At 40.3% G+C, this 12808-nt stretch overlaps 1 protein-coding gene across 1 annotated transcript; it reads right to left on the bottom strand.

Moving 5' to 3' along the window:
- Positions 1–2287: 2287 nt before the first annotated feature.
- Positions 2288–2602, bottom strand: LOC308420155 (distal membrane-arm assembly complex protein 1-like; the record flags this gene model as incomplete). Its single annotated transcript, XM_080916059.1, has 1 exon — positions 2288–2602. One exon carries the CDS (start codon positions 2600–2602, stop codon positions 2288–2290), a length of 315 nt encoding a protein of 104 aa, XP_080772185.1.
- Positions 2603–12808: the final 10206 nt, after the last annotated feature.

Raw genomic sequence — 12808 nt, 5'->3', positions numbered from 1 at the left:
TAGCCATTCTGACTGGTGTGAGGTGGAATCTTCAGGATGTTTTGATTTTCATTTCCCTGATGACTATGGATGTTGAACATTTCTTTAGGTGCTTCTTGGCCATTTGATATATTTCTCAGTTGAGAAGTCTTTGTTTAGCTCGCTACCCCAATTTTTAATAACCTTATTTGGTTCTCTGGAGTCTAACTTCCTGAGTTCTTTGCATATATTAGATATCAGCTCTCTATCTTACTAGTGTAGGATTAGTAAAAAACCTTTTCCAAATTTGTTGGTTGCAGTTTTGTCCTATTGATAGTGTCCTTTGCCTTACAGGAGCTTTGCAATTTTATGAGGGCCCATTTGTTAATTCTTAATCTTAGAGCATAAGACATTGGTGTTCTGTTCAGGAGCTTCTCCCCTGTGTCTATGTGTTCTAAACTCTTCCCCACTTTCTCTTCTATTAGTTTCAGTGTACCTGGTTTTATGTGAAGGTCTTTGCTCCACTTGAACTTCAGCTTTGTACAAGGAGATAAAAATGAATTGCATTCATCTACATGCTAACTGCCGGTTAACCAGCATCATTTGTTGAAAATGCTGTCTTTTTTCCATTGCATGTTTTTAGCTCCTTTCAAGTGATCATAGGTGTGTGGGTTCATTTATGGGTCTTCCATTCTATTCCATTGATTTACCTGCCCAACTCTATACCAATATCATACAATTCTTATTATGAGTAACTCTAATGTTTGAGGTCAAGGATGGTGATTCCCCCAGAAGGTTATTTTTTTGTTATTCCAAATGAATTTGCAAATTGCTTTCTAACTCTATGAAGAATTGAGTTGGAATTTTGATAGGGATTGCACTGAATCTGTAGGTTGCTTTTGACAAGATGGACATTTTTATTATATTGATACTGCCAATCCATGAGCATGGGAGCTCTTTCTATCTTCTGAAGTCTTCGTTGATTTCTATCTTCAAAGACTTAAAGTTCTTGTCATACAGATATTTCATTTGCTTGGTTAGAGTCACACCAAGGTATTTTATATTGTTTGTGACTATTGTGAAGGATGTTGATTCTCTAATTTTTTTCTCAGCCTGTTTATCCTTGAGTGCAGGAAGGCTAGTGGTTTGTTTGAGTTAATTTTATATCCAGCCACTTTGCTTAAGTTGTTTATCAGGTATATTAAGAGTTCTCTGGTAGAATTTTTGGGGTCACTTAGGTATACTATCATATCATCTGCAAATAGTGATATTTTTACTTCTTTCTTTACAATTTGTATCCCTTTGACATCTTTTGTTATCTAATTGCTCTGGCCAGGACTTCCAGTACTATATTGAATAGGTAGGGGAATAGTGGGCAGCCACGTCTAGTCCCTGATTTCAGTGGGATTGCTTCAAGTTTCTCACCATTTAGTTTGATGTTGGCTACTAGTTTGCTATATATTGCTTTACTATGATTAGGAATGGGCCTTGCATTCCTGATCTTTCCAAGACTTTTACCATGAAGGGGGTGTTGAATTTTGTCAAATGCTTTCTCAGCATCTAATGAGATGATCATATAGGGTTTTTTCCTTTGAGTTTGTTTATATAGTGGATGACATTGATGGTTTTTCCTATATTGAACCATCCTTGCATCCCCGGGATGAAGGTTGTGATGGTGATGTACTTGATTGTGATAAATGATGGTTTTGATGTGTTCTTCGATTTGGTTTCCAAGAATTTTATTGAGTATTTTTGCATTGATATTCATAAGGGAAACTGGTCTGAAGTTCTCTTTATTTGTAGGGTCTTTGTGTAGTTTAGGTATAAGCATGTAATTGTGACTTCAAGAACGAATTGGGTAGTATTTCTTCTGCTTCTATTTTGTGAAATAGCTTGAAAAATATTGGTATTAGGTCTTCTTTGAAGGTCTGATAGAATTCTATACTAAATTCTCCTGGTCCTGGGCTTTTGTAGGTTGGGAGACTTTTTTTTTTTTTTTTTGTTAAATAATTTATTTCTCTATTGGCCTAGCATTTATTCCATTTTAGCATATTCTCAAAACGTTATCTTTCAGTATAAATTGAACTATACATAACTTCCCTGGAAAAGACAAGGGACTGTGTTTGCTTCCCTTTATAACCTGAGAGGGGGTAATAAGTGACCATGGCCAAAGAATGACAGCTCATATTTTCACGGTCTTCTCGGTATGTCCTATGATTATGTGCATCCTTGGCCGTGTGTGCGAAGACTATCCACCAACCCAAGGCTCGTTCTGTCTGCCGCGCAGCCAGTGACAGGAGACAATGAACTGCCGGTATTTTCAAACAACTCAGTGGTACTTCCTTTTAGGGTCTATCAGAAGAATTGCACCCCAACAGGCAATACTGATGCCGATGGCCATCTGCACTACGGTGCCCGGGCCAGGTGGGACTCCATAATTTAAGGGCCGCTTGGCGGCAAAGTAGACATAGGCACCCGCCCCTATGAGCGTAGAGCCAGACAGCAAGGGACAACTCCAGCAGCTTTTAAACTCGGGGTCCTGTGCAGGGGAGGCGGGCACGGCGGTTTTCCCGAGTGGGTGTGCAGAAGCAGCTGTGGAGGTTGGAGCAGAAAGTTGAATGTTGGCCGAAAACGAGGACCCCATGTCAGTAGAGTAGGGTTGGGAGACTTTTAATTGACTGTGTTTATTTCTTTAGAAGTTATGAGACTGTTCAGATGGTTTATCTGATCCTGATTCAACTTTGGTACCTGGCATTTGTCTAGAAAATTGTCCATTTCATCCAGAATTTTCAGTTTTGTTGAGTATAGACTTTTGTAGTAGAATCTGATATATATTTTAAATTTCCTCAGTTTCTGTTGTTATGTCCCCCTTTTCGTTATCATTTTGTTAATTTGGATACTATCTCTGTGCCCTTTAGTTAGTCTGGCCAAGGGCTTATCTGTCTTATTGATTTTCTCAAGGAACCAGCTCCTGGTTTTGTTGATTTTTTATATAGTTCTTTTTGTTTCTACTTCTTTGATATCAGTTCTGAGTTTGATTACTTCCTGCCATCTACTCCTCTTGGGTTTGTTTACTTCTTTTTGTTCTAGAGCTTTCAGGTGAGCTGTCAAGCTTCTCGTGTTAGCTCCAGTTTCTTTTTGGAGGTTCTCAGAGCTATGAGTTTTCCTCTTAGCACTGCTTTCATTGTGTCCCATAAGTTTGGGTATGTTGTGCCTTCATTTTCATTAAATTCTAAACACTTATTTTAATTTCTTTCTTTATTTCTTCTTTGACCATGTTATCATTGAGTAGAGTCTTGTTCAGCTTCCATGTGTATGTGGGCTTTCTGTTGTTTTTGTTGTTATTGAAGACAAGCCTTAGTCCATGGTGACCTGATAGGATGCATGGTGTTATTTCAATCTTCTTGTATCTGCTGAGGCCTGTTTGTGACCAAAAATGGTCAATTTTGAAGAAGGTACCATGAGGTGCTGAGAAGGAAGTATATTCTTTTGTTTTAGGATGATATGTTCTATAGATTGTCACGCGCCCACTTCCGCCGGCCGAAACAGGCGTGCAACAACAACAAGATTCTTCTGCGGACAACCTTTATTGTACAGCACTCTGAGCAGGGGACTTTCTGAGCAGGAAACTTCTCTCTGAGCAGGGGATCTCTCTAGGTGCTTGCCTGGTGGGATCTCCCTGGACAGACGACCTCCCATGTGCTTGCCGAGTCTCTCTCTCTCTCTCTCTTGTCTCTCTCTCACCGGGTCCCTCCCCACGCTCGATCTCCCTGCCATCCCTCCACGTGGGGTCTCCCGCAATCTCTCCAATATCTCCCACGTGGGAGAGAAATGCACTGCTTATAAATGCCTAAGAGACTTGTGTTGCTACCTGATTGGTGCATCCTCCAGTAGCTCAATCACGTGCCCCGAGATTGGGCTGTGACTTATGTGGTTGCCAAGCAACATGAGGGGAAAGGTTTTTGTAGGCTGAATAATGAGCGGGAAGCTGGCGCCATCTATTGGCGCCAACGGCTTCCTACAATAGATGTCTGTTAAAACCATTTGGTTCATAGCTTCTGTTAGTTTCACTGTGTCTCTGTGTAGTTTTTGTTTCTATGATCTGCCCATTGATAAAAGTGGAGTGTTGATGTCTCCCACTATTATAGTAGGTGGTAAAATGTATGCTTTGATCTTTAGTAAAGTTTTCTTTTATCAATGTGGGTGCCCTTGCATTTGAAGCATAGATGTTCAGAATTGAGAGTTTACCTTGGTAGAATTTTTCTTTGATGAGTATGAAGTGGTTTTCCTTATTTTGTTTGATAATTTTTGGTTGAAAGTTGATTTTATTCAATATTAGAATGGCTATTCTGGCTTGTTTCTTGGGACTATTTGCTTGGAAATTTTTTTCCAGCCTTTTATTCTTTGGTAGTGTCTGTCTTCATCCTTTGGTGTGTTTCCTGTATTCAGCAAAATACTGGGTTCTGTTTACGCATCTGGTCTATTAGTCTATGATTTTTAATTGGGGAATTGAGTCCGTTGATATTAAGAAATATTAAGGAATACTGTTTTCTGTTATTTTTGGTTTTAGAGGTGGAATTATACTTGTGTGGCTATCTTCTTGTGGGTTTGTTGAAAGATTGGGTGCAGTTTCACTCCTTGTTTTGGAGTTTTCCGTCTACTATCCTTTGTAGGGCTGGATTTGTAAAAAGATATTGTGTAAATTTGTTTTTGTCATGGAATATCTTGGTTTCTCCATCTATGGTAATTGAAAGTTTTACTGGATATAGTACCCTGGGCTGGCATTTGTGTTCTCTTAGTATCTGTATGACATCTGCCCAGGATCTTTTAGCTTTCATAGTTTCTGTTGAGAAATCTGGTGTGATTCTGATAGGCCTACCTTTGTATGTTATTTGATCTTTCCCCCTTTTAATATTCTTTCTTTGTTTTGTGCATTTGGTGTTTTGCTTCTTATGTGATGGGAGGAATGTCTTTTCTGGTCTAATCTATTTGGAATTTTGTGGGCTTCTTGTATGTTTATGGTCATCATCTTTAGGCTAAGGAAGTTTTCTCCTATAATTTTGTTGAAAATATTTATTGGCCCTTTATTTTGGAAAAGTTTGCTCTTCTATACCTATTATCCTTAGGTTTGGTCTTCTCATTGTGTCCTGGGTTTCCTGGTTGTTTTGGGTTAGGAGATTTTTGATTTTTGCGTTTTCTTTGACTATTGTGTCAATGTTTTCAATGGTGTCTTCAGCACCTGAGATTCTCTCTTCTAGCTCTTGTTGGTGATACTTTCATCTATGACTCCCTATCTCTTTCCTAGGTTTTCTATCTCCAGACTTATCTCTCTTTGTGATTTTTTTCTATTGTTTCTATTTTCGTTTTGAGATCCTGGATGGTTTTGTTCATTTCCTTCAATGTGTGGTTGTGTTTTCCTGTAGTTCTTTCATTAATTTTTGAATTTCCCCTTCAAAGGTTTCTACTTGTTTACCTATGTTCTCCTGCATTTCCTTAAGGGATTTATTTATATTCTTCTCAAAGTTCTTTATCATCATCATGAGATGTAATTTTAAATCCAAATCTTGCTTTTCTGGTGTGTTGGGATAGCCAAGGCTTACTCTGGTAGGACAACTGGGTTCTGATGATGCCAATTAGCATTGGTTTCTGTTGCTTAGGTTCTTGTGCTTGCCTCTCATCATTTGGTTATCTCTGGTTTTAGTTGGTCTTACAGCATTTGACTAGAGCTCATCCTTCCTGTGGGCCTGTGAGACTTAGGAGTGAGTGTACTGGATTTGGGTACAGAGGTTTGTGGGACAGCCTTAACTCGGCACAGATGGAGACCAGAGGATCCTGTTTTAGGCTGCTCTGCAGTTTCTGTGCCCTGTTTGCTCCTGGTGGGTCCCTCTTTGAACACTTATTGGAACAAAAGTGAGGTCTCCCCTGTGGGCTTTGGAGTGAGAGCACTCCAGGGAGACCAGCTCTCTCTGGACAGGACTTGGGTACATAGGGCTGTGGGACAGCCTTAGCTTTGGACTTAGATAGAGACCGGAAGCTACAGTCCAGTCTTTATCTGTCTCCAGATCTGTCCTCTAACTTTTCCACATCCCACACCTCCTCTTCTTCCCACTTGTCTTCAAGAGGATGTTCCCATCCCCTCCCCCTACCCCACCAGACTTCCCCACTCCCTGGGACTTTAAGTCTCTAAGAAGCTTAGTTCTATCTTTTCTCACTGAGTTAAGACCCAGTAGTCCTCTGATGTATGTGTTAGGGGCCTCATATCAGCTGGTGTATGCTGCCTGGTTTGTGGCTCAGTATCTGAATGAACTCAGGGGTCCAGGTTAGTTGAGACTGCTGGTCTTCCTATGAGGTTGTCCTCCTCTTCAGCTTCTTCCAGTTTCTCCCTAATCCAACTACAGGGGTCAGCAGCTTCTGTCCATTGGTTGGGTGTAAGCATCTGCATCAGAGTCTTTCTTGCTGCTGCTTGTTGTGTCTTTCAGAGGGCAGCCATGCTAGGTTCCTGTCTGTAAACACACCATTATCAGTAACAGTGTGAGGCCTTGGAGCCTCCCCTTGAGCTGGATCCCAATTTGGGCTGTTCACTGGACCTTCTTTTCCTCAGGCTCATCTCCATTTATAACCCTGAAGTTCTTTTGAGACAGGAACAATTCTGGGTCAGAGTTTTTGACTGAGGGATGACAACCCCATCCCTCCACTTAATGCCCTGTCATTGTACTGTAGGTGGACTCTACAAGTTCCCTCTCCCCCCTGTAGGACCTTTTATCTAAGGTTCCTACCTTTGAGTCCTAAGGGTCTCTCACCTCCCAGGCCTCTAGGACATTCTAGAGGGCCTCCCACCTCCCGAGATTGCCCCTTTACCCCTTTATGCTGGACCTCAGGGCTTCAGTCTTGCCCCCTAGCCCCCACCTGATCATGTTCTCCTCTTATCCTCCCTTAACTTTGAGACTGGACCTCTCATTCTCTGGAGTTCACAAATTGGTTTAGAACAACTAGTCATTGATCCTCAGGGATCCTTGTCCTCCATCCTCCCATTGCTGGGATGACAAATCTATATCACTATACTGAAGATTTCCACATGGGCTTGAAGGAATGAGCTCAGCCATGTACTTGTGTCTCTGATTAATCAGTAAACCAGTGGAGACTGAAATAAAAGGAACATATTTTCATGTTTCTAAAACATTAATGCTTGTGTCCAAAGCCTCTAAACTTAACAGATATGTATTTTAACATCAAACTCTTGATTTTCCTAAGCCCCACCCAGGGATCCCAGAGGTCTTGTATTTGTAGAATGATTTGCTCTATGACTTAGTGAAACTTATTTCCTTAGTGAAAATTAGGCATTGTTTTACATTTCTTTTTCTTATGAACAACTGACTGCCCTACTAGACAATTCCTGAAGTACATGCTTGTTGCTATCTCTGAGTCTTTCACTCTATCATACCTGCTTTATTCTGTGTTCACCACAGATGAATTTGCTCTGTGCTTCTGTAATTTGCTGGTCAGTCAGTGATAGGACCACCCTCTCTGGTAATGGTGCTTCTTTGTGTCCTGAATTGCCCAGTGTGTAGGCACTCCTTTAGATGAATCTATGCTGTAGACATATTCAACAATTGTATGATTTCTGTCTGCTCAGTACTTCCTTCTTTTCAGAAGAGTTCAGCTGTGAGATATGGATCAGGATGGGTTCTTTTGCATCTCTACTGTGGGCCTAGTTGTGAGACTCTTGTTAAACGTGTAGTTCTTCAAGCCTGATTGCAATCACTAGCACCTTTTATGTGTAAGGCTGTGACTTCCTCAGCCCTGCTTCCCAGAGTATGTTCATTAAGGTTCAGCAGTAGCTTCATTTCAATAACAGCCCCTCTGTTCAAGGTTTTCTTTTTAAAGTAACCTCTTTGGTTTTTAAATCTTTTTGAATGCTTTTTACTGAGATTGATACTTGAACAGAATTTAGGTTTTGTTATTTTTGTCCTTTCCAAAATTTAAGCATCAAAAATTTAAGGTCCAAGAATCACTGAAGGATGATACCCAAGACTCAAATAGTATTCAAAAGCAAAGACTGAATTTCCTGCATGTAGAGGTCTCCTCTTTTGGGAATGGAGACTCGAAACAGGCTTTCAGGCCCAGCTTTTATTGTTAGTTAGAGGAATTCCAGGCAGGGGATATGTGCCCTTTTGCCTTGATTTGATAGCGCTATTTCTAGGGGTCTGACTAATTCTACAATTGGTTAGGTAGGCTCTGGAGACCTCCCTGGAGGGTTCCTTATTCATTCTAGTTACCTACTCTTACTTCTGGCCAGATAACAAGGTGTCCTTGGATTGGTTGCCTAGCTTGGTTGCCTGAGGCTGTGGTAGGCTAACCATGGGGTTCTAGGATCCAGGTTCTCATTTCTAGGAAACAGATCGTGGGCATAGTCTCCCAAACTGTCAGTCATGGAGTCAGCTTAGTCTTCCCAAACTTCTTATGATATTTTCCAAAGTAGAGCTTATATACCATACCATTCACATAGAAGAAACTAAGACAAAGGTCAGTGAAAGGGAATATTCTAGAATTTATATATAGATGATCTAGAATTCAGAGGTCATCTGGGACAAAGCTAGACTAGACTAAGACTTAAGTCTCCTGGGATTCACAGCCACAATGCCTTAATATTTCCATCTCAAGATCCAGGTCCGAAACTTGAATCTCCCAGCCTTGAGATCAGGATCACAGGTAGGCTTTCCATTTCTGGATTGTAGTTCACTCCAGATATAGTCAAGTTGACAACTAGGAACAGCCACTGCAAACTATAAATCTGGATTAAACCAGAACATTGGCTAACTCTTTTCTGACATTACTAGGAGTGCCCTTGCAGCATGTTTTGTTTAGTAACATATGATCACTCCTTTTGGTCAATATTCATGGAAATTTTCATCCTTCTTGAATGATAACCATCTAATTAATTATGTTTTAATGATTGGTTTATTTGGTAGTTTATGATCACTGTCAATTTGGTTGGATTTATTCATGTGGAGACAAATCTTTGGGTGTGTCTGTACAGATGTCTCTAGAGAGGATTAACTAGGGATAGGTGTGGGCAGCTCCAATCACTGGGTTGAGGCCCTGACAGAATAGGGAAAGAAGGAAATAGCTAATCACAAGCATTAGTCTCTCTGCTTCCTGGCTCTGGATATGATGTGGCCAGTTAGTTGCCTTGAACATCTGCCAGGATGCCTGCATTGCACATTGAACTGTTTCCTCAGCCCTGCCCCAAAATAAGAGAAAATAAACATTTGAATTTCTTTTGTCAAGAATTTTGTAATAATAATGAAAGGTACAGCAAGTTGATTCTGAAAAGTGGGGCCATCATTATTAGGGTTATCTAAAGATGGGGCCCAAAGCTAGAAGTGGTGGACCTGTAGGATGGGTCAGCCCAAGCTTGCTGGAAACCAGATGAAGACATGCACCTAAGATGTTAGATTTGTTGTTTGCCTTGCTGGGTTTTGGTCTCACTTTTGCCCTACCCCTCATATGCATACCCCCTTAAGAAGGTGAATGTTTATTATGTTTACTCTGAGCTGAATATTGGAAATATTTGATTTTGTAGGGATTCACTATTAAGACATTGTCTTGAATTACAGAGTACAACCCTGTAGCAGTTGAGACTGGGGACTTTTAAAAACTAAATGTGTTTTGCTTTATTAGATGAATATGAGACTTTAGGAGGCAGGGGGTGAAATGTTAGGATTTAATGTGTTTGGATGTCAAATTGACAAAGGGTAAATGTGTTAAGGTTAATCTTGTTAACTTGACTGCATGTAGAATCACCTAGGAAAAATACTGCTTGGTATGTTTTTTAGGGGTGTTCCAGAGAAGTTTGGGGAAGGAAATCCCATGGTGTGTGTAGTCAATATTGTTTCATGACCCAGGAGTCTAGATACAATGTGACCAGATACCTCAAGCTTCTAATATCATGGGAGTTAAGGCTTCTTAACCTGCCAACCAAAACAAACCTTGTTTTGTTAGTTATTTTGTAATAGCAATGAAAAAATAATACAGATTATTTCTGCATTTTACTAAGAGAAACAATGTTCAGCAATATACACTGGTGTATTTGAAGGACCCTAGGCGCTTTCAACAAACTTAATCCCACTGCCTCAGATCAAGGCTAGGCCAAGTTCCATTCTCCACCTACAGTTCTTGGGAGGAGGAGCAGAAACATTCTTGAAAAACCACAGAATGTGCTGATTGATAGTTACCTGAGCCTCTGATAGCATGGCCTGCCACATGCTTGTTAGCCAATAGATTCAAAAGCTAATACACTGAGCCAATGAATTTAAATCATAACCTTGCTGATGTAACCTGTACCCCTAAAGAGTATAAAAACTGCTTGTAACAGCCTTTTGGAGTCACCTCTCCTCTGGATGTAGGCCACCTCAGTGCACTGGACAAATAAACCTCTTGCTTTTGCATCGATCCCTGACCTCTTGTCTCATTCATGGGAGCCTCAAATAGGTAAGACTCAATTTGGATCTTACATATTTAAGGATTAAACTAGGGATGGAACACTCACCCTGGGTGTGGGCAGCTCCACTCACTGTAGTCAGTCTCCATTAGAGAGTGGTTGCTGTGGGCTGATGCCTTCCAATGTCTCTACAGCATTGGCTTTGCCTTTAACGCTGATAATGTTCAAATAGACTTCCAAGATTCCTTCCCAGTCTAGTGTATGAATTTTCCCAGTCTCAATCAATGTTACTAACCATATATCCACTCTCCCATCTTCCAGTAATATTAATTCTAGTTTAAATAGATATAATAGATATTTACATATCTCAATCTCTTTGGCGACCATCCTTGGTTAAAATAATTTTAAAATCTTTTACTCTTTTAGAAATTGCCTTGATTTCATAAAATCATTTAAACAAATTAAGCAAGTTTAAAGGACATTAAAAATTTCAACTTGTATTTCACTTCCAAATTAACAAATGTAAAGAGATTGGGGCATTTCCTTTTATATTATGAAGATATTTCTCCTTTAAAAAGAATGTATGCTTCTGCTTTTCTAGTGTTAAAAACACTCAGTGTGATTTGTGGTATATATTTTATGGTGACTAGGAGTTAAAAGACTTTCTCCTCTGTTAGCTGAGAAATTCCCTATGGGACTGTCCTCACCTGTAGAAACTCTGCAATAGAGATGCTTGCTTCTCTTATACCTTCCCTGCCCTTCACTTTTCCCTGTGTGTTTAATAATTATTTATCTTATGTATATGACTATACTGTAGCTGTCTTCAGACACACCAGAAGAGGGCATCAGATCCCATTGCAGATGGTTATGAGCCACCACATAGTTGCTGGGAATTGAAATCTGGGCCTCTGGAGAAGCAGTCAGTGCTCTTAACCACTGATCCATCTCTCCAGCCTCCTTTGTGGGTTTTGAGGAATCATATGAAAGATGGTGTTTGAGTTCCTATATGGTACTTACTTTAGTGGTTTTGTTTATTTTAATATTCACATCTTAATCTTCAAATACTAGGAATGAATTCTGTGCCTCAAAATCTCAGTCAGGCAAATGATCTGTTGCTGAGCTATCCCTATCCCATTTAGGTTTTCAACATCCAGGTATCTTGCCTTAGTAACCAAGTGTTGTACTACCAGCTCAAACGTGAATTAAAAACATTTGCTTCTTAGCAAATGGTTATGGGGTTTTATTTTGTTTTGACAGGCACAGCTAGCATCATTATTGTAAAACACAATGTTTCTCTACAGTGAAATCCACTCATTTCACTGCCAGAGTGTGGTTGCAAGTGAATCATCTTCAGAGGGAGTAGCAGGGTCTTGGAGAGATCAATACTCTATGACTGTGGCAGAGGCCTGTCAATCAATGCATGAGGACAGGATGGGCATGCCAAAGTGATACAAGAGGCAACTTTTAAGTGTTGGATACCAATTCTTAACGATTTTAATGAAAAAAAAAAGTTTATTGTCAGCCTTGGCTAGGCCTGGGTTCCTGAGAGAATGGGTATTTGAAAACTGTAAAACAAACTTGAGACAGCTTTGCAAAATGCTCTGTCTGCTTTCTCCAGAGATTATGCTCTGCTTGAGACCATTTCCTTTTGCTAGTCTAAAAGCTCTCTGCATAGTACATCTCTTGAAGACCAAAAAGGCCAGTCTTTATTTTACTTATCAATTGAGTCTTTGCCCCAGGCTCCCTTTTGATTATCTTATGAATGAGCATTCCTGGGGGCCAGCCCCTAGATTCTGGAAGAGACTGCAAGCAAAAGCACAGGGAAATAAAATAGCTGGGTGAGGCTCTGCCCTGGAATTACCATTTTGCCACGCTTGGACCTAATTTCAATCTGTCCTAGGCTGACCTTTGACTCAGGCCTTTGCATGCATTTGTATCTCCTGCTTTTGTATCTTTCTGACAAGTTGACTCAGTGCAAGCTGCTTTGTTCCTTTTTATCTGTGAACCTCCTTATACAATTTATATTGCATTCTTATATAGTTTAAATATTATATATTTTCAAACTCATGTTTTCAGTATTCTTTCCCACAGCCTTACGGACTGTCCTGAAGGTCACAGCATTCTACCATTTTACTGACACATAGCCATGCCCTGGTCTCCTAGACTTGTTCTGTCTTTGATTATTATGGAGTCATTAACGTTGGCCGAGAGGGCATTCTTCAAAGGAGCAACACAGAATTATGTATACTATTATACAAACAAGCCTTTTGCCTAAACCAACCATCAACACTTGTGGAAGCCCACACCCTGCTGGCTCTGTTCCAGTGGCAGGAACCATGTCATGCCATTCCTTATGCATGGCCAAGAAGGGCTCAGCAGGTTACTGAATTGTAACCTGTGTATAAGGTA

The sequence above is a fragment of the Micromys minutus genome (genome assembly GCF_963924665.1).
Source record: "Micromys minutus genome assembly, chromosome: 4".
In the NCBI taxonomy this organism is placed as follows: Eukaryota; Metazoa; Chordata; class Mammalia; order Rodentia; family Muridae; genus Micromys; species Micromys minutus.
This window is presented reverse-complemented; position numbering and strand designations above follow the sequence as displayed.